The 24,677-nt window shown below is 54.8% G+C and overlaps 1 protein-coding gene across 3 annotated transcripts in view; it reads left to right on the top strand.

The window, feature by feature from the left end:
* SULF2 (sulfatase 2) overlaps positions 1-24,677 on the top strand; it is a 117,530-nt gene that overhangs the window by 18,116 nt on the left and 74,737 nt on the right. For 2 of the 3 annotated variants that reach the window (XM_078444018.1, XM_078444019.2), the window contains exon 2: positions 8,055-8,331. In XM_078444018.1, the coding sequence (XP_078300144.1) occupies positions 8,157-8,331 (175 nt within the window). In that variant the 5' untranslated portion in view covers positions 8,055-8,156. Of the gene's footprint in view, positions 1-5,799; positions 5,964-8,054; positions 8,332-24,677 lie in introns of those variants that run through there. The other variant, XM_078444020.2, reaches the window with a different exon arrangement.

The raw sequence follows: 24,677 nt of genomic DNA, 5'->3' as shown, positions 1-24,677 counted from the left end.
TCAGTAAATATTTGTTGGCTAACTGGAAGAATGGGCACCGGGGGGTGGGGGGGGTGGGCAGGAGCTGGGGCTGTGGATTTAGAAAAGAGACAGCCCTACCCCTGTGGAGCTTCCGGTGGAAAAACAACCCCCACAAATAAAGACCGAACAGAAGAGCCCATCAAGAATCACGTGTCGTGATGAGTGTTCCGAGGAAACAAACCTTGGATGCGCCTGCTTCCAGGAGGGAGGCCAGGGAAGGCCCTCTCCCCACCTGTCAGACTCCACCCATCCCAGGCTCCAGGGCCGTGCCCAGGGAACAGTCTATTTTGCTTGGCAGGTGAGGAAACGAAGACCGGATCAGGACCAGAGTTCCTGACTCCCACACCCACGTTCCTTCTCTTTGCCACACCACCTTGTTCTTATCAGTTGACAAAGAAGGATGAGGTCAGTTTGCCGACACTAAGACCGAGTTGGGCTCAGGCCCCGGCCAAGGGCCAGCAAGCCATGTTGTCAGGTTTCTACACAGAGGCAGAAGGCGGCTGGGAGGCCGCCTGGGTCAGCGCTTCGCCTCCGGCTTGTTCTACCACGCGGGCTCCTTCGGTTGCAAGTGACAGAGAAGGCAACTTGGAGTGACCCAAGAAACAAAGAGAATTTGATTCCTGTCCCTGAGGAGTCAACGTGTGAGAAAGCTGACCTGAGAAGAAAGAAAGAAAACAGCTGAAACCAGCCAAAGGAGAAAAAGGGATCTATTGGCGCCTGAAACCAAGAACCCAGAGGAAAATCTTCCTCCTTCGGGCTTAGCTGGATCCGGGTCTCAAATGTTGTCAAAACGCAACTACGTTCCCTTGCTCCGCTCGGTTTCCTTCTGTCTCTTGGCTTCATTCCAACCTCTGCGTGAGGCACGATGGTGTCAGTCTTCCTTTACTCCCTTGGCGGAATGACATAGAACCAGTTAGCCTGTTGGAAAGAGTCCACATCTCTTCCTAGTGAGGCCAGAGCGCCTGGCCAACCACCGAGGCAGAGGGATTGGAGGCTCTGATGGGCGCAGGTCTGGATCACGCGGTCCGCTCTGCAGCTGGGGTCTGATTTGAACCTTATTAATGGACCGAGGATCCCCAAATGAAAGCTGCTGCTGTTACAGAGAGGAAATTGGCCCGGGGTGCCCGGGTGGCTCAGTTGGTCAGGCATCCCACTCTTGATTTCGGCTCAGGGCGTGATCTCGCAGTTCGTGAGTTCGAACCCCGAGATGGGCTCTGTGCTGACAGCTAAGAGCCTGCTTGGGGTTCTCTCTCTTTCCCTCTCTCTCTGCCCCTCCTCTGCGTGTCCGTCTGTTCTCTCTCTCTCTCTCTCTCTCTCTTTCTCTCTCAAAAATAAATAAACCAACATTCAAAAAAAAAAGTTGGCCCAAACCCAACAAAAAAATGCTAGCTAACACGTATACTGGACTTACTGTATGCAGTTCTATTCTGCGGGCTTCATTGGCATGAGGCCATTTTGTCCTCATAACTGTTAAGTGCTGTCATTGACCCCACTTGACATTCGAAGACACTGAGGCCCCAAGAGGTTAAGGCACTTGCCCAACTAGTCCAGAGTGCAGCCAAGATGTGAACCCCAGCAGTCTGGCTCCAGACCCTACCTCCACCCCTTCTGTATCCATTTCCTGCCACATTGTAGCACGGATCTGTCTGCGTGGCTTTCTCTACTCTGTCAGCTCCGTGAGATGTGTGTCTGCTTTTTATCTCTGGTCACGAAACAAGACTTGCACATAGATGCTCAGATATTTGGGCCCGTGAATGACGTGGCCTCTCCAACACCCACTCAGGTTACATGCAAAACCTTGTGATGTTCCGGGCTTTCGGAGACCTTGAATACATTGTTTCTAAACTGTCTTTGAGCTCTAACTCCACTCCAAGGCCCTGTCCTAAGAGTTCACGGTGGTTTGCCATTCCGTCTAGCCCTGCTTTCTCACACTTCACACTTTTAGCTGGAGTTTTTCAACTCCGGCTTTGGATGTGTTGACTCCTTAGAGGGTCAGCTCCTCGAGGACAGGGACTTTTTTTTTTTCCCCACTGCTTTATCCACCGTGCCAGGAACTGTGCCTGGCACATAGTAGGCCTTTGAGGGTTTCTTGTTGAATGAATAGTTATGGCAGCAATGGAGTTTTAAGCCCTTTTCTTTCTGCCCTGATTTGCTTTCTAGAGCCTGAGCCCTTGTCTTGAAACCTGATCCTTCCCTCCTCCCTTTGAAAGACTCTTCTCTTGTCCTGCATCCTGTCCTGTGCGTGCCTCCGTGCCTCCGGCTAGAATTCCAAGAACAGAGAGCCACCAGATGCCCTGGCCCGGGGGTAGGGAACACACAACCTGGGCCCACAGGTTACAGGAGCTCCTGTCGTTTCTTGGACAGCCCAGAGAGAAGGCTGGGAAAAACCCGCGGCCCAGAAGAAGAGCTACCAGGGGAGTGTCAGGTTTAACAGATGTACTTGTGTCGTCCCCTGTCTAGACAACTTCTGGTCTTGTGAAGTTCGGGACCACACATTTACATTCCCTCCCACTCTGCCTGCCGTCTGCTCAGGCCATTTGCCCTGCCTGATGCACCCTGTCCTCCACCCTCTAATTCAGAAAAACCCTGGGGACTCTTCCGAGCTTCCTTCCCCTTAGGCTTCCTAAACTTGACTCCGTAAGACCTCCTCCAGGCAGCCCTCTGACTGCCCCCTCCCCAGGCCAGCAGGGGTTTTTTCCCTTCTTCCTGTTTGCGCAACGCGCTTAACCTCAGTTTCTTGCCTCATTCCTGGGTTACCAAGTGAGCCTAGGAGGCCGGAGAGGGCTGTGGGGTCAGGATGTCAGGGTGTGGAGCTCAGCCGTGAGGTCTGCTTGCTTTATCCATCCAGGGCCCCGCAGGAAACAGATTGTGGCCTCCCACAAAGGCGTGAGCAGAATATAAGAAAATGAGTAATACAGAGCCCTGGGACTGGGGACGGTGGGGAGCATTTGCTGGAACCCGGAGAGGGCCACCCGCCACGGAGGCCCCCAGCAGCGATAGAGGGAACTGGTCAGTTCCCAGCAGCTGGGCGGACCACCCCTGGCAGTGTCCCCCCTTGCCCAAACCCCACCGGGAGCCAGAGAGCATGAATGAACCCCCCAGGGTGGGGCCTGTGAGAAGCACCCCATAAGTTGTATTCTTCTTCGTCACTGTTCCTTGAGGGCATTTACTGTGTTGGGCCTGGTGCTTCCTGTTGCAAAGGACACTCTTGTTGAATTTGGGGATCCACACAGGAAGCGTACCATGTGGGTCTTTCTGGACAGGGCCTGGGTGAGATCCAGGGAGGCTCCCCGAAGCTATGGTGCATGGGGCCGGGGCGGGGGGGGGTCATCGGTTCCCCCCGGGGACTTGTTCCTCTCTGCAGATGAACAGATAAATCTAGAAGCAGGAGTGATGTTGCTGAACACTTGGGACGTTAGTCGTTTCTGGAGCTGCCTTTCTGGGCTGGGAAGCCTTTGCCAAGGTCGGCGAGAAGACACAGGACGAAGAGAAGGAGCCAGATGGATGTTGCGGTGAGCTGGTGGGTGTGAGAGGAAGTATCCAAGGGACGGACAGAACGTCAGTCCGCTGGTGCTATACGGATTCCTGTTCAGCCACGTTGAATCCTTTACCAAGAAGGAAAAAAATGGAGGCAGGTTCCCTTGTGTCATTTTTAATTGATTTCTTCAGCATCCAGAGAGAGGCTGGCACAAAGCCAGGGGAAGTCAGAGCTGGGGGAATTCATCAAAAATCGACCTTCTGATGAAATAATTAGCTCCTGTTACTCTCAAGTCTCTGGGTGCAGAGCTTTGCCTCCCATCCAGAGGGGGAGCATCCTGGCCGGCGGGTTGTAGTTGCCTGGGAACGGGGGGGAGGGGGGGAAGGGGGCTGGGGGTGGGGGAGGGCACGAGAGGGCCAACCTGGGTGCCAGGAACAGAGTCCAGCTGACCCGCGTCTCCCAGCTCTGCCCACCCTCCAACCCAGGGCTCCCCGTCCGGGCTGCAGCTCCCAGCTCCATACCTCCCTCCACAGCACAGGCCCAGAGCCCAAAAGACCCTCGGAGGACACCTGGCCACTGCCTGCTGCGTTTTGCAAGTGAGGAAACTGAGGCTGGGAGACTCCCGAACTGGCCCAGCAGTCTGCTTCCAGGAGGTTCTGGTTGAGCAGCCCGGCCAAGCCAGGCTGCGTTTGAGCCCGTGTCTGCCGCTCCTTTAACCACGTGCCCATGGAAAAGTACTTTTAACTCTCGGTGCCTCACCTTCCTCATCCATCAAACGGGTATAATATCGATGGGCGGAGATGCGGAGGAAACGTAGAACGTGTCGCAGGGGATTTGCTGTTGTTGTTTCTGATAGATGACACCTGTGGGGCCTCCCTTGGAAATTCTCTCACTGTCATCTTGGGGCCTGATGTCCGTCTGAAGGAACAGGAGTGTGCGTTTCACAGACAAAGCCGTGGGGCTGGTTGGCACATCCGTTAAAGCACAAAGCATCCTGGTGTATTGCCAGGGGCAGGTGGGACACAGGCTGATAAACAACATGATTTGGGCACCACCCCACGATTTGGGGTAACTCAGGGACCGATGAAATGACGGAGCGTGGCTTTTTTTCAATCCTCTCCCAGCCTCACGTTCCTCCCCCCCAGCAGAACGGTGCTGATGCCCTTTGACCCCTTCCAACACCTGCTGGTCTCCCTTAAAAAAGAGAGCGTGTGCAGGGGCGGGGAGAGCAGACAGGCCCAGGGCTCGGCTCAGAGCCTTAGGAAGGAACTAGAAGCCGTGAGGCTGCGTGTCTGCTTTCTTTCATTTTGTGTGAGTTAGTTTGATGGAAAAGGGCTGCCGATTTTCCATTGACCCTGGGATAGAAGATCTGCTTTTTCAAAAACATGTATTCGTGTTTTTGTTTTTAAATGAGGCCATTTCACAGTGGAAGGGTTGTGCAGATGTAGCAGGAACGGGGGCTCTGGCACTGGAACAGAGGAGGTTGGGAAATGTGCAGGGGGGCGGGGGCGCGCTGAGCCGGCCGGGGAGCAGGGGTGAGGCCGTCTCTGCCATTTTCTCTCTGGGGAACCTTAGGACGGTGATTAAGCTCAGTTCTCAACTGTAACGTGGGGGCAGCACTAGGGGTTGTTGGGAGCAGGGGAGGTTCTGCAGGCGGAATGTGCCCGTCACAGCCCAGCCACGGCCACAGGGATCATCGTCCGGCGAAGGTGTACTTTGTGTGACGTGTTCCGGTTAATTCCGTGCGCCAGGCTGCAGGCTCGGCACCCTGTATTAACCCGTTTCGTCCTTCACGCCCATTTTATAGATGAGGAAGCCGAGGCACAGAGGGGCTATCTGCCCGGGGTCCCTCAGCAAGTGGCTCCAGCATCCGTGTCATAACCATCCCGCCGTGTGGCACACAGCAGGTCCTCAATACACGGTTGATGCGGTGGCTCTGGCTGTCGAGAGGTCTCGAGACGGGAGCCGATTCTTGCCCTCGGGTCTTGTGAAAGTCCCGGTTCCCCGGTCAGCTCCCCTGAGAACGTGATCCGCATCTCCCCGATCTGCACAGATGGCCTGTCGGAGGCCCCTGGGGCGGGCAGGGGGGAGCACCCCGTGGAACCTGCTCCTGCTCTCAGCCTGCCCTGGGCAGTGACCATCGAAGGCACCACTTCCAGAGCCAGTTTGGGTTAAGAGAGCAAACAAGGAATCTTGCAACACCCGGAAGGAGCCAGCAAGGGAGGGGAGCCGCGCTACCCACAAGCCTGCAGGGGCAAGAGGAGGGAGAGGTGCCCCCAGGACTGGAGGCGAGCTAGAACAGTGGCCAGACTAGAGAGACAGAGGCGCTGGGACACCGCTGGTGCCAGGGAGGGGGCAGAGGGGAATAAGGAGCCTGATTTCCTACCTCCCCCTGCCCGGCAGCCTCCCAGCAGAGGCGAGAACCAGCAGGAAGCAGGAGATGAGGCAGGTGCAGTCTGCAGAGGTCAGAGTGGCTTCCTGGGGCCCAGAGCAGGGTGGAAAATGGATCAAAGGGAGGGAGCAGCCCACCCTGGGACCCTTCCTGGGGGATGAGGGGGTCGGCAATGCTTCCAAGCCTCCAGACTGGGGTTACCGCATGGCCCTCCCTCTGCAGAACTCAGAAGACCTTGACAAGATCTCCTTTCCTTTAGCCATCTGAATATTTGTTTGGCACCTACTATGTACCAGGCTTAGCCTAGGTGCTGGGGACTGAGCTGTGCATAACACAGGCCTCTTTGCTACCCTCGTGGAGCTGACCCTTTAGTGGGGAGAACTGGGCAAATAAGATAATTGCAGGTCGCAGTAGGGACTATGAGAATAAAACAGGTTATAAAGCACAGAGGGTGTCTCAGGTGGGGGCACCACGTTAGATAAGGGCACTCAGGGCAGGCCTTTCTGAGGAGGTGATGTTTGTGCCGAGACTTAGCAGAGGAGAGTGAGCCCAGCATAGAAAATCTGGGAGAGGGCTCTTCCAGGCTTGAGGAGGAGTAAGTGCAAAGGCCTTGGGGCAGGAGTAAGCTTGCGTTGTCCGAGCAACAGAAAGAAGCCGGTGGGGCTGGGGAGCGATTGGGAGGACTAAGGAGAGGTAGGCTGGGGCTGGATCACTTGGATCCCCTGTGGGCCCTGGCATGGAGTGTGCCTTGTATTCCTTGAGCAGAGAAGCTGAGGGACAGTCCGAGCAGGTGAGGGACAGAACTGGGACGAAGGTGAATGCCCTGCACCGGCACCACGTGGAGTGTGTGTCCCCTCTGTGTTGCGCCCTGAGCCCCTTGCTGGTCTCGGCCTGGGCCAGGCCTGCGGAGGGATAAGATGGGATTTCCATCCTAGGAAGATCCTGCTGTCCGTCCTGGAGAGAATGGAGGGTGGGGGCGCCGTGAGGGAAAGTGGGGGGCCCTCTTCGAGGGGCGTTGTAGCGGCACATCCCGTTCTGCGGACCGGAGCCCTCGATGAGTTCCCCGAGCTGTGACTTGGGGCCGGCAGTGGCGGGGGAGGGGAGGCTGGCAAACAGTCCTTCAAGGTCATGCAGCCCACCTCCAATGAGCTTGGTTTCCTCCTGACAGGTCTGCTCGCTCTCGCGCTCTCGCTCTCGCTCTCTCTCATTTTAAATAAATGAGACCAGAAGTCTATATGTGGAAGGACTTGAAGGCTCATTTCCTCAAGAAGTAGAAAAATGACCACAGAGAGCAAGGAGCAGAACCAGATCAGACCTGCCTGAGCCAAGATTCGCCATCCCGCCTGCTCTCCCCCCAGTTCGCTGGGGAGCCCGTCCGACCCGGGGTTCAGGGGTGACCGAGGTCGCAGCCAACTGACAGCTCTTCCCCCACGGCTTTTTTAGCCCTCAACATTCTCCTCTGTCGTGTTTATTCTGCCACTTAAAGCCAGTGCGAATGAGTTGCCCAGCTGTGGGGTCTGTCTGCGGGGGGCCTTCACACCCACCCCCACTGGCTGGGGATCCCATAACGCCCTCGTGTCCCCATTCTATCCGTGGGAAAACCAAGGTTCCTTGCTGGCCGGGCGGGGACACCCGGAGGGTGAGCGACGCACGGAGTTGTTCAGTGCCACACCTGCACATCCCTCCCTGGGCCACATGCTGCCCAAGAGCTGGGGTTCCATCCGGCTCACCTCTCCCCACCTCGACCCCCCGGTGCCGGCAGAGAGGGGACGTCCAGAAATATCAGCTCCCCCAGACTGGGCTCCTTCCTTTCCTTTCTCTGGGGCTGATCTGTCTGTCGAGCGGGTCGGATGGTTCGGGGGCCGGCTGGTTATCCGACCTTGGACGTGGGCCGCCGCCAGCACATTCGGAGGATCGCTGGTCCAGGGAGGGGGGGTCTGTCTGCAGAAGCGGTCAGAGAAGGCTCTCCGGCCGCTCTGTGGCCCGATCGAATTGCGAATTGCAAATCCTCTGCTCGTAACTTTCTCCGAGTTAGGTTTTCTCGGCTGTGGCTACCCCTGATCAGAGACGCCCTCGCTGTCCGTGCCAGAAATCATTATGCAAGCCCAGCCGTCAGGCGGCCTTTACGTAAAGACTGACCTGATTCTTCTCCTCCTACTCTAGATCCGTGAGTAGAGCGGGAAGAAGGGAGAAGAAGCAAATCCACAAGACGCGACTTCAGGCCCCTGCGTCCCGCCAGAGGCGACGGGCCAGCAGCGCGGGAAGATGGCATCCCCCGGCCTCCTGCTTTGCTTGCTCTCCGCCACCGTCTTCTCTCTCCTGGGCGGAAGCTCGGCCTTCCTGTCACACCACCGCCTCAAAGGCAGGTTCCAGAGGGACCGCAGGAACATCCGCCCCAACATCATCCTGGTGCTGACGGACGACCAGGACGTGGAGCTCGGTAAGCAGCTGGCCAGCAGGCACTACCTACCCAGGGTCCCTGTCCTGGGTCTGAGGCTCCTGACGCAGGTCGGCTGTGTAGACCTGTGGAGCTCACTTCTAGTGGATTAAGACCAAGTCACGGCGGTGGGGGGTTGACCCACACGTGTGCATTTGCAGCTTGGGCCTCAGGGTCAGGGGTCTCCAACTTACCCCTAAGGCAGCTGGATTTCTCCAAAAGTCTTAAGGAGAAGAGATGTATAGACCGGTTCGTGATTTTCCCCCAGCTGCTACTGAGTACCTGCTGTGTGCCAGGCAGTCTCGCAGGGCCTGGCACTTCAGTGATGGGTAAGACAGGCACATTGCGTCCACTCTCGTGGAGCGAGGGGCACGGATAATCACCGCTGCAAGCCCGCACATAAAGTAATCTCGAGAAGGGAGAAAGGCGCAGGGGAGGGGAATGAGAGCGCTGTGCCGGATGGGGTGGCGGGAGCTGCTGCGGATCCGTAATTAATCCTGGAGGGGCTCCCGGAGGGGGTGATGTTTGAGCTGACATTGAAACGAAGAAGGAGCCAGCCGGAGTGTGTGTGTGTGTGTGTGTGTGTGTGTGTACATGTGTGTGCCCACACGTGCACATGTGGGCCCTGCCCCTCTAATCTCAACCCCAGCTTTGGGTGGGCTCGGTGTTCCTTGGTGGCATCCAGGGACAGGGAGGGTGGACACTATTCCTAGTGACCCGACCCCGTTCGCAAAGATGGTGCCTCCGGAGGATGAGCTTGGCCGACTCTGGTCGGGACTCCCTCCCCTGGCAGTGCTTTGGCTCCGGGTAAAGCGGGTGAGGACGGGGACCCTCGCCGGGGTTCAGTTCACTTGGACCGACGGCCAGTTGTGACCAGGGCCCCTTGAGCTCACAACCTCAGCGCCTTTATCCCCCACGCGAGCACCCCTGGCTGCTCCTTGCCCCACTGCGTAAACCCTCCCGTCTGGTCCACCTGAGCTGCGGGCGCTGCATTTGCACGAGGCCTTTCTCGCCCACCACGTGTTTCCTTGCACAAGGAGAAGCTCACAAATGAGGCCACCAAGAGTGAGCCGTCCACAGGTCAGCCTAGCTGGACCTTCTGCTCTCCTGGGCGGCGGGGGGGACTCTACCTATATTTCCAGCTTACCTCTGGGGGGCTTTCCCAGGGTAAACCTTCTTTCTCCCTAGCTTGTGTCTTCTCCACCCGCCCCCCCCCCCGAATTCACTGATTTTGGGGGTTCCGTTTCTCCACCAGTAAACCCTATACAGAACTGCCCTAGAGAAATACAATGCGAGCCACGAATGCAAATGACAAATAATTTTAAAGTTTTCTAGTGGCTACACTTTTTTTGAAGTTTGAAAAACAGGTGAAATGAATCACATCTTTTGTTTAACCTCGTCTGTCCAAATGATAATCATCTCAACACGTAGTCAACACAGAAAGTTGTCAATGAGATCGTTTACAGTTTTTATATTGTTTCTGAAATCTGGCGTCTACTTCTCGGCAAGAGCACGTCTCATTTAGGACTAGCCGCCTTTCGGGTGCTCGGTAGCCACCTGTGGCTTGTGGCTACCGTATTGGACAGCACACATCCTTGTGCATTTTGCTTCTGTAGTTTCCCTTCGAACCATCAGCGCTGTGTATGGTGAAGATCTGGGACAAGACTTCTAAGCAAGGGAGCCAGCATGTGCCAAGGCCCTGAGGCAGGAGCGAGGAGCCAGATGGGGCTGGAGCTTGGGGCAGGGGGATGGAATAGGAGACCGGAGAGAGAGGCTGGAGCCATATCTTGGAGGCTGTCATGGGTTGCGGTCAAGAGTGCCAGTGGTTGGCCAGGGGAGGGGTGGGCTTTTAGCCTCTATCCACTGTCAAAGGACGTTTGAATATTACTGGTGGCAACAAATTTAAAGCCTTTGCAGCCAAACCTAAGAATGTGGTCAAGTCTCAAGCATGACTGGATCCATTATTAAAAGCACACACGAGTCTTTTTAACTGCTAAGAAGCGGTGATTTATATCCATCCAAGCTGCTCCTTATAATGATTTGTATTAATGATTACAAGTATAGATTTTTCTCCAGGAGGTTATCAAGGGCAAAAAGAACTTGCAGCCAGGAAGCAATCAAAGCCCAGAACTTTTATTGACAATTTCACACATATAATCCCTATCTCTCCAGCAGCATTTAGCTGGAAACGTGTTGGATAACCATGGGGAGTCCATAGGTCATGGCCATAAGGATGCAAGTTTTGTTTCTGGGGGAATTTTGCAGACAGCACCTGGATCTCAGAGCACAATGGTCTTGCTTCACGGGGCCCCTCGACGGTAGTCATGCCCGGGAGTACCAGACTCCGGGAACGTCCACTCATGCATTCAGCAGATAATTTATTAAGCATCCACTCTGTGCAGTGCACCGTGCTGGGAGCTAGAGGGAAAGGGGCATTCCAGGTCAAGAGAACAGCAAAGGCAAAGACGCTATGTTAGTTAGCAATGAACTTGGCGGGTTCGGACAGATGGAGAAAGCCTGTGGGCTGGAGGGAGCCGGGCTAGAAGTGGAAAGAGAGGAGGCCAGGAGTCGACTGAGAACAGGTCATGAGGGGCCTTGTGGCCATGACGAGGGTTTAGAGTTTTCTTCTTAGCGAAATGGATATGCATTAGGGAGCCTTTAGCAGGGGGCCGTGAGCGGACTCAGATTCCAGCAGGATCCCTCTGGCCGTTGCGTTGAAACTGGCTTGCTGAGAGCAAAAGCAGAGACAGGTAGCCCCAGTCGGAGGCATGAACGAATTGGGCAGGTGATGACGGGAGCATGGACCAGGGTGGGAGCAGTGGCACCAATGAAGCACCAGTGGATGGTTGAATGTGGGGGCTACGGAAAAGAGGAAGATCAAGGGCACCTCCTAGATTTGGGGCCTGAACCAAGGTGAGCGATTGAACAGCCACTTTTGGGAGCAACACGTCCAGCTAAGCTACGTGTCAGCAAGTGATTATAAGTTTACATCTGTGACTCCTGAGTGAAACCAAGAGGATATGCAAATATAAAAAAAAGGATCAGGGCTGCCTGGGTGACTCTTGATCTCAGCTCAGGTCTTGATCTCGGAGTCGTGAGTTCAAGACTCACGTTGAGCTCTGCACTGGGCGTGAAGCCTATTTAAAAAAAAGAAAAAAGGGATCTATGATAAGGACACAGGAAGGAGGAGAGCAGGGGTTACAGAGGGAGCGATTAGGGCACAGGGAAATGGAGTTACTTATCCAGGGTCACAGCCACACTGCCAGAGCATGGCCAAACAAGATCTAAGCCCAGAGCCCCATGGTCCAGTCTCCTCGAATGGCTGTTGGGTGGCTTCTAGATCGTTAGCGTGTGTGTTAGGTGGTTTTCACTGTCACAAATATCATTGCTGGGAATGCCTTTCTACATGCATCTTCGCGCACGCAAGCAAGCGTTTCTGAAAGATAAATTCCAGGAAGTGGATTGGGGGCATTTAGAGCTGGCGTCTGTCAGCTCCCACCCAGCAGCACCACCCTGCAGAGATCGGTGCAAACCTTCCCTCCACGCTCGAGCCCCCACCCCTCCCACAGCAGGAACCGGCTTCTGAAGGAGGCTGTGCGGCTCTCAGGAGGTGAGGGATGGGAAGGTGGTAGTGGGGGGGGGGGGGGAGGGATGGTGGGCTTTTTATAAACCACTAGACAGACCCAGATCAATAATGCATGTTCCCAAAAAGGCCAGCACATTATCTCACAGTCTAGTACAACTGGCACACAGAGGGTGGTCCTAAAAAATTTATCATCTGCTATTTTCTGCTCATCCGTGCGGCAGTTCTGACGGTTCTCAGGGCTGAAGACTTCTCGACTGAGCTAATTCCAGGCTTCCTTCCAGTCCCGGGTGGAGAACAGCCGTCCATCCTAATTAGGGTCTGGTTGAGAGAACCGTTACGGGACCCAGACAGAAGAGGGGCTCGTCCTGTGTCCTGATTTGCGAGGTTGGGGCAGGGGGAGGGGAGGCTGCACGTTCATTTTCTCTTTTCTCACATGCATCTGACACCCTTCCCCGAGCTGTCACTCAGAAGTGCCGGCTGCCCAGGGGAACTGGTTCCCGGGCACAGTGGTCAGTAAGTAGCCTCAGTTCTCAATCCACTTTCAAAGTGGGTAAAATCCCTGTGTTTGGGTGATCCTTGGAGACCGGCGGGGTCTTGGCTTGCCTTCTTTACCAGAAGGATAAGAGAAGGAGAAGCACGCAGGAGCCAGTCTTGTTTGCACGTGTCGTTCGGTCAGATAGGCTGTGGCACTGACAGACCCCACCAAGGCTTATTGGTCTAATTCGATCCAGCCAAACCATTGGTGAGCCTTCATGGCTCAGGCAGGCTCGATGAGTTAGATGCGGTCCTCACGGAGCGAGAGAAAATTTGCAGCGTCCCCGGCCCGTCTGTCCTGTCATTTGAGATTTTACTTAACTGGACTTGCTTTCTGAAGCTTAAATATTATTTTTAAAGGAAGCCTTCAATTATGAGTGTAAGTGAAAAACCGGGACCCGTTGTCTTTTGTAAAAGGTCACTGCAAAAGCAGGCACGGTGAGAACAGCAGTGTTTTCACGTTTCAGCAAGAGTCGGCCTCCCACAAGGCTGGCGTGTCTTTGTTACAAAGAGCGAGGGCAGTGACACGTCCCCGAGACGTTCTCCTTGACCCAGTCGGATGGAAGCTGGGAGAGGGAAGGACTTGCCAGGTGGGAGTCACAGGCTTTTCATATTGGAGCCCCACTAATATGGGAGCTCTTGTGCCCGAGGGTTGCGGAGACAGACCCCCACAACCCAGAAAATCTGGCACTGATTTTCCACTGTTGATCTCCTGAGGGTCCACGCAGGGTAGCAACAAGGTGCCCCCTCAGATTACTGGTTTTCAGACCGTGTGAACAGAATTGTGCCGTTTGGGGTGACAAAGGCAGCCAGGTGATACTGTTGGAGGGCTGTAAAATACCATGGGAACAGGTGTTCCAGTGGCTATAAAAACACACGTATCACAACCCCTTTCTGTCAGTCTGGGTTCTCTCAGTGATGAGTGACAGAAACCCAATTCCAACTAGACTGACTGTACAAAAAAAAAAAAAAAAAAAAAAAAAAGGAGTTTATTTGACTCGTGTAAATAAAAAATCCAAGCGTATTTTGAGCTTCAGGTATGGCTGGATCCAGAGCTCTGTCTGGCTCTCATCTATCAATCCATCCCTGCAAACTCAGCTCTCCTCCAAATTGGCTTCACCCTCCACCCAGCTTTCCACCTGGCATCACCAGACCCGCATTGTTACAGCAAGCCATCCTTGTAGAAAGAGAGGGTCCTTCTCCCACAGGTACCAATAAATGTCCCCAAAAGAAGTATCTTGGGGCTGGTACTCTCCGGGACAGCTGGTCGACCCCGAACCATCGGAGGGGTGCGTGGAATGCAGTGACTGGCTGGCCTGGGTCGCATGCACATCCCTGGCGTCAGGCCTGGGGCCAACCCCACATGAGCCATGAGGATTGGGAGAGGGAGTTAGGTGTGATTCTTCCCTAAAGAAAAATCCAAACGCTGGTGCCAGAAGAAGGCAGGTGCCAACCCTACAGCCAATGCTCAGGAAATGCCCAGGGCACGCTCACAGGGCTCTCTCCAAAGCAGGGTGCTGGCTCAAAGGGCAGGCCAGACTCATTCATTCAACAGATACTCACTGAGCACCTACCATGTGCTGAAGGGGATCCAGCAGCAAACAAAAGAGGCAAAATCTCTACTCTTATGGAGCTTACATACTAGTGCGAGAGTTAATAAAAAAGATTTACAAGTCTATAGTGCCTACGATCGTGAAAAGTGGTGGGAGGGATAAAGGAAGGAACGGAAGGCAGCAAGGAGAAGGAAAGAGAGTTATGATTTTCTGTACTGAGAAGGGGACATTGGGGCAGAGAAGGTGAGGACGCCAGTGAAGGGAGTTCCCCCAGGAAGAGCATTCCAGGCACAGGGAACAGGGGGGACGGAGGCCCTGAGGGACAAAGGGGTCCTGCCAGGCTCAGAGCCGCAAAGAGGTCAGGACAACAGGGCAATGCGAGCAAACGTCCAGGAAGTGGTGATTTCTGAGAGGTAATGGGGTGATGGCAGAAGGGTGGACCATGCAGGGTCTTTGAACCAGAGGGAGGGAGGATTTTGACTTTGTAAGCGATACACCAATGGAGGACGCTGAGCAGAAGAGGGACATTATCCGACTTACGTGTTAATATGACCCCTCTGTCTATGATATGGAGAATGAGCTGAAGGGGTGTTGTGAGGGCAGGGAGCCCGGTGCGGAGTCTACGGCAGGAGTCCAAGCACGAGGCGATGGCCACTCAGACCAGAGGTGGGGCGAGGGGGGTCGATGCTATACCTAGTTATCAGGTGGTGCTGGTAAGATGTGCTCTGATAAGCATGGCTCAGTCGGTTAAGCGCCCGACTTCGGCCCAGGTCATGATCTCTTGGTTTGTGAGTTCAAGCCCTGCTTTGGGCTCTTTGCTGACAGCTCAGAGCCCGGAGCCTGCTTCCGAGTCTGTGTCTCCCTCTCTCTCTGCCCCTCCCGCACGCACGTTCTGTCTTTCTGTCTCTCTCTCTCAAAAATAAACACTTAAAAAAACGTTTCTAACGGGGCGCCCGGTGGCTCCGTTGGTTAAGCATCCGACTCTTGGTTTCGGCTCAGGTCATGATCTCATGGTTTGTGAGTTCAAGTCCTGCATCAGGCTCTGCACTGACAGCACGGAGCCTGCCTGAGATTCTCTCTCTCCCTCTCTCTCTGCCCCTCCTCTGCTCTGTTTCTCAAAATAAATAAAATTTTAAAAATTATTAAAAAAAATAAAAAGATGTGCTGATGGGCCTGATGTGGAGTGGGAGAGAAGTCGTGAATAACTCCAAGGTTTTGGCCTGAGTGACTGCAAAGAGGGAGTCTGTGTTTGCGGAGAGTGATGGTCAGGAGCTCGTTCCGCTTCTGGACCTAGTAAGTGGCAGAGGCTGTGAAAAATCAAAAGGAACTGTCCAAGGCAGTCAGCGTTCAGAGTCAGGAGTTCGGGGAAGAGGCCCAGGTCCAGAAGGGCTGGGAGCAAGGGACGACCAGGGAGGGGGCCAGAATTGTGTGTAGATTGCGTGCCTGTGTGTGCTGTACTGGGTCCAAGACCCTCACCGGATTCCCAGGGGGATCTGTGATCTGGAAAGTTGTGGGGGCCCCCGGCCCCGACGGCTGCCGTGTGGGAGAGGCAGGCCTTTGGGAGAAAGGCTTGGGAGGGTTTCTGGCCAGGCCCTTGTTTTCCACTTTCCATCTGTGAACACGAGGAAACCACTCCCTGTACTGCAGACTGATCTCCAGAAATCAATTCTAAATTTCAGGCTTGGGCACTCTGTAGGGGCCAAATGGCTGAAAGCCCAGGAGACAGCGTGCCCAGATTCCGGACAGCAGATCAGCGAAACTCCCAGCCTGGCCTCTCTAAGACACCAACCCCTGACATTCTTGCATTTCTCACCAGAGTTACAAAAACATGTGGCTGCAGGTTATCTCGGGAGGAAGAAAGGCTCATCTAGACCCACCCTGGTGTTCAACTTGCCAAGCACATTCCTGTAAGACCTTTTTTTTTTTTTTTTTTTAAATTCAGCAACACTTGGGAGATACTTAAATTCTGGAAGCTAAATATATTGGGATTAGGTTTGGCTGCATATAAAAGAAAATATAAAATAACAGGGGCTTAAACAAGATAGAATTTTGCTTCTCCCTCACATAGAAATATCTGGAAGTTGGCATTCCAGGGCTGGCATGGTGGCTTCAAGGTTATCAGGCACCCAAGCTCCTCTACCTTTCCGTCCTGCCATGCTTGCTGTGTGGCTTTCTGTCATTAAGGTCACCTCATGGTTCCGAATGGCTGCTGGAGCTCCATCTATCAGAGCCACGTTCCAGGCATCAGAGAAGGAGGAAGCAAAAGGGTAAAAAGCATGGACTTCAAGTTAAGTCGGCTCCCTTTAAGGACCTCATTCCAGACATCACGTACAACACAGACAGAACTTATTTAATTAGCCACATGATCTCAGCAAGAAATGTGGGGCACACTCACATTTGGATTATTCAAGGAGGGCTTAACTAGATTTTGCTAAAGTGTGGGGAAATCTGTTTAGTAACACTGCAGCCATTCCCACCCCAAGGCCAAGGGGATGAGGGGGCAAATGGTTACTGGGACACAGAGAGTCCCCCCCGCAACAGGAGCCGTCCCCCTCTGTTGATACCCCAGGGAGAGTGTTGGAGACATCCATACCCCAACATCCCTTTCTGCTTCTGCTGATCTTCCACCAGGGCCCCCCCCCCCCCCCCGCCATTGGCCAAATCCAGCCCAAAGCCAGAGGGTAAAGACAATTGTGGGTGCAACCCATCCAGGTCAGCTCGCTGGTCTGGATCACTGGGCACGGAACTGATCTAGAAGGCCAAAGCGAGGACCGTTTGCACGTTTAGCTACAAGAGCGTCTAGGAAATGTATTTATTTCCTAGCTCAGTGCATTAAAGGTTGAAATCAGAGCCTCTTAAGAAAGGGAAACCTACATCAATAGGCCACCGGGGTCTCTCCCACACCAGATCAGGAGCAAGGGTCCCAGTGAGGGGTAGCACCTCTAGCATGGGGGTGGTGGGGGATGGGGGAGGCAGTTGTATGAAGGGCACTCGTGAGACCTGCACCTCCAGAAGGAGGTGGTCACATGGGAATTTGGGGGAGGAGCATCCCAGGCCAAAGGACAACTGCAAGAGCCCTGTGGCAGGAATGGACTGGCCAGGAACTTAGAGGAGGGCAGCAGGACGTGGGGAATGAGGGGGAGAATGATGGGAGAAGGTCTGGATTTTCTTCCAAGGCCGATGGAAGGTCACTGAGCTGTTCTGAGCAGGTCAAGTACGCGTGATTCGTGTTCTCGGTGGCTCAGTCTGGCTGCGGGTGGAGGGGCGGTGGCCCGGGGACCGGATCAGAATCAGGAAGACCAGTTGTCCGGGTGGGAGCCGGTGGGTGCTCTGGAGAGGCGGTGGCAGGTGGGGCAGGTTCTGTTTTGGGGGTCAGCAGGCAGGGCTCGTGGACGGATTGCAAGGCGGAGGGAAGGAACATCGAGAATCAGAGAATCACTCAGAGGTTTTGGCCGAGCCGCTGGGCAGATGGTAGTGCCATTTACAGAGATGGGGACACTGGGGGAGGAGGAACAGGTTTTCAGGCTCAGGACAGACATCAAGCTGCTTTGCACACAGCACCACCAGGCTGGTGGCCAGGTGACTGGCTCCGTGTGGCACAGGACGAAAAGTGGGCAAAACACCCCGGACTTTGCATAAATAGCCTCTGGCAAGGAACAGTCTGTGGGTGGAGCTCCTCAGGGAGGAAGTGACCGGTGATTGGTTGGAAAGTGACCCTTTTCCAGGGCCTCTGGGCCACCTCCCCTCCACTGAGAAGGAATATATCAGAATTTCCTCCCCGAGGCTTCAGAGCCAGAAGGAGCAGAAGGCAGAGGAGGAAAAATTCACTTCATGATCTCTCTGACAGTCCGATGTTCATTAATGAAATTCTAGCACGGCTGTCTTCGACATCTGCTTAATTGATACTGGGTTTAGGAACCGATTTCGAGCCTCGGCTTTTCGTAGCTAAAACCAGCAACAGCATTTGACTTTATTTTGTAAGTTCCCAGGGCGCCTGGGTGGCTCAGTCGGTTAAGCATGCAACTTCGGCTCAGGTCATGATCTCGCGGTCTGTGAGTTCGAGCCCCGCGTCGGGCTCTGTGCTGACGGTACAGAGCCCAATTCAGATCCTCTGTCCCCCTCTCTCTCCGCCCCTCCCCTGCGTGTTCTGTCTCTACCTCTCTCTCTCAAAATAAATACATAAAAACTTAAAGACAAAAAAACCTCTTCTGTTTTGTAAGATTGCAGAGTCCAGAGCGGCTCCCCCTTTGCCGCCGTGAGGAAAAGCCGCCCGAGCAGCAGGGCCCTGGCAGCCGGCGCGGTTACTCTGGGTCGAGTTGGAGGCACAGCGGTGAGCACATCCGGGCACAGATGTCGTTGTCCGGGAAACAGTGGGGTCCCTCTGCCCAGATGTGGCCTCCACTGCTGCGCATCCCCCGGCCTCCCTCTCCCCGCCTGCTGGGGACAGAGCTATTCCGGGCGGTCGGGCTGATGGGACCCAGCCTCCCATGGTGGTTAGACAGTCTGCCACGGGCAGGCGGCTCACAGTCTGATCCGGTGACATCGCGGGCATTCCGGGGACACTCGAGGCCCGGATGAGGGCTGCCTCCGGTACTCCAGCCTGGTGGCTGCAGGGCAGCACAGGACACAGATGCTTTGCCACCTGTGGCCCGAGCTGATGGCCCTCCCCCACCTGCCTGTCCGGGTCAAGGCTCACAGCTCTCCTCCCCCTCTTAAAGCCTGCCCTCTGTAGGGCTCTGGGTCATAGTAAGTGTTACTCTGAAGGTTTACTCAGCTGGTCCCTTCCCCTGGAATAGAAACAGCTGCAGGTTGTAAACCCAGTGCCCCCAGGGCCAGGCAGGTCCTGTAAATGTGGGGAGTGGGGAGCGCAGGGAACCAGCGCGGCCCTTCTAGACCGGGCCTTTGCCACTCAGGTCCACTCACTGTGAACCCAGCAAGGCCAGATCTCTGTATTTTTTCAAGCCAAGCCAGAAAACTGGATTGATGTGAAATCTCCCAATTAAAAAAAAAAAAAAAGAATTAGTTAATGTTTTAAACGCTTTCGAGCGCACGGACCAGAATGTGTCCAGAGGCACTCTGTGAACTCGGTGTGACGCAGTACTTGGGAGCTACAGCCACTAAAACTTTCGACAGCTACCGCGTGTTAAGCGTTTTCATATGCCGTGTCCTTCACTAGAGGCTTCGCCCGTATTTTCCTCAGTTAAATTTTGGAACATCCCGTGGGAAGGAGGCACTCTTATTCTCCCTACTTTGCCCACGAGGACACCAGGGTACTTGGGAGGGGGTGGGGGGGGGTGGTAACTCATTTGCACCAGGGTATGTGGCCGACAGGAAGCGGCGAGGTCAGGAATTGAACTCAGGCCATGTGCCTCTGGGGCCCTTCCCAGCACACTGCAGAAGATGACAGAGGGTATTCGAGAATCATCCTTGAATGTCACCGTCAAAGGAAACCTTATACCTAAAGCTGTTCCCGGGCTGTACTTTGACAGAAGGGAAACGAAGGCCCCAAGAAAGTCAGTGACTTAATAGGACAGATCACACTTCATTCCGTGGGCTCTTTGATACCCAGAGTCTACAGATGCGGGGGGCGGGGGGTCGTGCCCCGCGTTCCGTCCAGAACAGAAGCGTGCTGATGCGGGTTACACCCGCACACGTATGGAGCAGCAGAACCCGTTTAACCTAAGTGGGTGAGAGAAGAATCGCTCAGAGAAGGATGGCATGTGGAGAGGACGTGGGTTGTGGCCCCTTCACCCGCTGCCTGGCCCCATGCCAGCTGGCCCTTCGGCCCCTGCTTTTCAACCCCCAGGAAAAGAGAAAACACTGCTTGGGAACCCCTGGACCATGTGACTGGAGGGTTGGCGGAGGGGGCTGGAGGCTGAATCAGCCCCGGGGCTGAGGACTTGATCAATCGGGACTCTGTAACGATGCCACTGCAAACACCGCCCGCCCCCAGACCTTGCCCAGGGCGCCTGGCCGCTGCTTCCTGTCCTTTAACCAACAGGTGAACGTGTTTCCCTGAGTTCTGTAAGCCTTCTACCAAATTCAAGAACCTAGGGAGGAGGTCACTGGAACTGCTACTCTGTGGCCTGTCGGTCAAAGCACAGGTGACAGCCCGGGCTTGCGGCCAGCGTCCGTGCAGGGGGAGTCGGGGAGAGTGGGGCACCCTTGCGGGACTTGAGCCCTTAACCTGTGGCATCCGATGCTGACTCTGCATAGACGGTGTGCGAAATGAGTCGGACTCTTGGACCCCCTCCCGGTGTCCCAGAATCTTGACACGCTGGAAAAAGCATAACCAAACATTTTCGTGGGCAGGCCCTGCCTGTGGCTTTCTGACTGTGGCCTCCGGTTTTGTGTTCAGAGTCACCTGTGGTCTCCACAGATACGGGGAGGTCCTTGCTGAAAGGCCCCTGCTCGATTAGATTATCTTTCCCCAAATGAAAGGCACAGATAGGAAGGCGACACTCATCCTGGAGTGTTCGTGGGTTAGCCTGTTTGCAGTCAGTCCTCTCCTCCCCCCTGAGCCTCCAAAGTATTTCAAATCATATGAGCCATACAGCCTTACCTTCAAATACTCAAACGATTCAAAACCAAAGTAGCCTTCCCCAGCCACCATTCGCAGGGCTCACCCGAAAGCAACCGTCCTCTATGGCGTGTGTATCTGCTGAGAACATTTTCTCAAAGAGCAAGAAGGGGAAGAAGGAGAGAGCTTAGCGCAGTCCAGGGAAAGCCTCCCCGAGGAGGCAGTTTTGGTAAAGACCTGGATGCCACGGGGCAGGGAGGGGCAGAGGGGGTGTGTCTCGGGGCTGCGAGAGCAGCAAGTGCAAAGGCCCTGAGGCAGGAGCGTGCTTGGCGTGTTCAAGGAGTGGCGAGAAGGTCAACGTGGCAGGAGCAGAGGGCAAGTGGGGGACGGAGGTACAAGTTGTACTTGGGGAGAATCAGCGTCCAGGTCACATGGGGTTTCCTGGGCCAAAGGGGCCGGGGGGGGGGGGGGGGGGGTGGGACTTTGGGTTTTATTCTAAGCAAGATGGACGCTCGTTGGATGAGTTTGAGCAAAGGAAGTCATGGTGTGACTTAACGTTTTAAGAGGAGCCCTGTGGCCACCAGGTGGAGAACGGACTGCAGGGGACGAGGGTGGGAGCCGGGAGCCAGTTGGAGTGACTGCCTCAGTAGGTCCAGATGAGGGTCAGGGGTGGTTAGAGAGTGTGGTTTAAGGGGCACCTGGGTGGCTCAGTCGGTTAAGCATCAGACTCCGACTCAGGTCATGATCTCGCGGTTTGTGAGATCAAGCCCTGCATCGGGCTCTCTGCCGTCCGTATAGAACCCGCTTCGGATCCTCTGTCCCCCTCTCTCTGCCCCTCCCCCGCTCGCACACCTGTGCACGCACCCTCTCTCTCAAACATAAACAAATTGCAAAAACCGTTAAAGGAAAATGCTGATTTCGGTCAAGACCCTGGGTTTACCCCGGGGCTTTATTTTTCCCCACATCCCATCTCCCTGCCACTGCTCTCTCCAGGCGAGAACACATCACAGACTCTGTTGACCTGTAACATTAAGAAAACAAACATCAGAAGGCATCGTTGCAGTAGTCGTCTGTCAAAACCAGTGCCTCCCCTGCCACCCACGCTGGGGGCCATAGGAGTCTGTCTTAAAGGGCCGTGGGGTGCTTCTGCCCCCAGCTGACACAGGCCCTTAGGGCAAAAAGTGGGTGGGAACCACCTAAGCCCTGGAAGGGGCAAAAATTGAGTCAGTTTTGAATCTTGCAAGCCCCCGGCACCCGCTCGTTCCCTAGAGGTCGTGGTTGCCCCGACCCAGACTTTGAGAAGAGCAAACGAATTCAGCGTTTCCCAGATGCCTTTCTACGACAGGTAAGGCACGAGGTGTCTCATGTGACAAGTCAAAAAGCATGGATTTTACTACTTACAAACTTATTTTCATGTGCATCAAAAAAAAAATCATGTGCATCTGTGTCTGTGTTTTATCAGACACAGAACTTCACGTAGTGACTCGGGTTGAGATTCAAGTTTATCTGTTTCAAGTCACGTTAAGGGGCGCTGGGTGGCTCCGTCGGGTCAGCGCCCGACTTCGGCGCAGGTCATGATCTCGCAGTCAGTGAGTTCAAGCCCCGCGTCGGGCTCTGTGCTGACAGCTCAGAGCCTGGAGCCTGTTTCCGATTCTGTGTCTCCCTCTCTCTCTGCCCCTCCCCTGTTCATGCTCTGTCTCTCCCTGTCTCAAAAATAAATAAACATTAAAAAAAAATTGTTTTTTTAAATTTTAAGTTGCTTTAAGGAAAAATATCAAATAAGGATAAATAATAGCACAGGTGGTCTACCGAGGAGGCCCCAAAAAGCGATCAGAAAGGGGCCGCCAGATAAGCGTCAAGGCCAGGGTGGGTGGGGCCATCTCATGGGTGGGATGGGACCATTAGAGTCGCACAGAGGTGTCGGGTGACCTCACCCCTGGCCCAGCTGGGTTGGAAGGTTTGATCACAGAAGGAAACCGGGCCTGTTTTTGCGTGCACGTCCCAAGTTTGTGTTGGACAGAGTGAGTCTGGGTTGGCCGGCCTGGCTTCATTTAACGTGTTGAAAACTGGCCTTTTTATTTCTGTGCGGCCGCGTCTTCCAGCTTCTTCCCCCCCATCAGACTGGTCCATCTGCCTGAGGGCCGGGCTGGGCGAGATTAGATCACATGTTTTTGTGTTCCAGATGTGGACGTACAGAGCCCCATCGCTGTGGCAGTTGTGCTAAAGCAGGTCACTGTCCCCACGGGGAGGCTTCATGGTAGTGCTGCTCAGGCACAGAAGCCGCTGTCCTCTGGGGGCGTCGTCACCTCGTACCTGAGCGGCGCATGGACACGGCTCCCCTGCAGCCGGCTCACGTGGGCAGGGGCGAGCACACCGAGCAGACACGCATGGGGACTCCTGGATGAGAGCGGCAATCGCTCCTCTCCTCGGAAATAGTACGGTGGAGACAGAAGCACTTTGAGACCCTGGTTCTGAGCCCATTTTAAAAAAAAAAGAAAGAGAAAGAAACGGTTCTACGGGCTTTTGCTTTTTGCCAGTGCGGCATTCGGGGCTGCTGACTGCAGGGGAATTGTTCTCCAGGTGGCGGCCTCCTGCCTCCTGGAGGAGGGTCTGACAGGCCGGGTGGGGGGCCAGCGTTGTCCTTTCTGCAGACCTGGGAGACCCAGATGGGCCGGGTTCTCACCACCAGCCGCCCCGTCCTTTCTCCCCACAGTTTGTAAAGAGCGGGCGAAAAGTTGATTCTGCCTGGAGGGCCCTGGACTCATTCCTTTGAGGAATACTTACTGAGCACCGACCCTGTGCCGAGGGCCGCTCCGGGCCTCGGGGCTGGGAGGCCTCAGTGACCGGGCGCAGGCAGACAGCAAGATAAATATGTAAGTGTGTAAAAGTCTGTGGTTAGTTACAGATGACAGTTATGGAGTCAGAAACTTAAAAAACAAGGGAGGGGTCTCAACTGTCAGGGGCAGGGAGTACAGACGAGAAGCGGGTGATCGCACAGGCCGTCAGGGTTCAGGGGGAAAGGCCTTCCAAGCAAAGGAGCAGCAAGGCGAAGGCTCTGAGGCAGGAGCAGGCCTGGCAGGTCTGAGGGCGGAGACGAGGCCCCTACCGGACGAGGTCTGGACCCAGGTAGGCCTGTGGAGGACTTCAAGACTTTGTTCTCCGGAGCCCCAGAGGGTGCCAAGGAGAGGAGGCGCTCTGGCTGCTCCGTGCAGAATAAATGGGCAGAGTCCAGTGAGGAGGCGAAGCAGCTGACCTAATTCAGAAGAGAGAGGATGCCCAGGGAGGAGGGCGACAGGGCCGGATGGTGGACAGGCTTTGCTGATGGATTCGATGTGGGAACAGAGAGACGGGACCAAGGAGTAGCTAGATTTTTGCCCACGTAGCTGGAGGAAAGGGAAGGAGGCATGAGGGGGCAGGTGGCAGCAGGAGCTCGGGTTAGGGTATGAGGCACTGATGGTGTCTGAGAGAATCCCAAGCAGGCTCTGCACTGTCAGCACAGAGCTGGATGCACGGCTCGAACTCACGAACCCTGGGATCACGACCTGAGTCAAGATCGAGAGTCCGTTCTCAACCTGAGCCACCCGGGCGCCCCTTCTGTGGACTTCCGTTAATCAGCTGTAATTGGTGTGTGTGTGTGTTTAAGAAAAAGATTCAGGGCACCTGGGTGGCTCAGTCAGTGAAGCGTCTAACTTCAGCTCAGATCACGATGTCACCGTTCATGGGTTCGAGCCCCGCATCGGGCTCTGTGCCGGCAGCTCGGAGCCTGGAGCCTGTTTCGGATTCTGTGTCTCCCTCTCCCTCTGCCCCTCCTCTGCTCATTCTCTGTCTCTCTCTGTCTCTCAAAAATAAATAAACGTTAAGAAATTCTTTTTAAAGAATATTAAAAAAAAGGAAAGAACAACAAGATTCCGCTACCCTAAATGAGAGAAGCCAGGATTAACTGCTCTAAGGAAAGGAAAACTAAACCAGTTGACTAAATATAAGCCAATACTGCTGCCCCCTGAGCGTTCTGACAGGCGACTGGTTCACTCCCCGTTGAGGCAGGAATTGTGTAGGTGTTAAGGACGTGACCACACCAGTTGACCTTTTGTGTTGATCAGTAGTGGAGGGAATCACTTGCCCACGGCTGGCGTCCCTGATATTTGGTGATGTGCCC

The sequence above is a fragment of the Panthera onca genome, chromosome A3, assembly GCF_046562875.1.
Source record: "Panthera onca isolate mPanOnc1 chromosome A3, mPanOnc1 haplotype 2, whole genome shotgun sequence".
Taxonomy (NCBI): Eukaryota; Metazoa; Chordata; class Mammalia; order Carnivora; family Felidae; genus Panthera; species Panthera onca.
The sequence above is the reverse complement of the archived record's forward strand: the minus strand, read 5'-3'. Positions and strand labels throughout refer to the sequence as shown.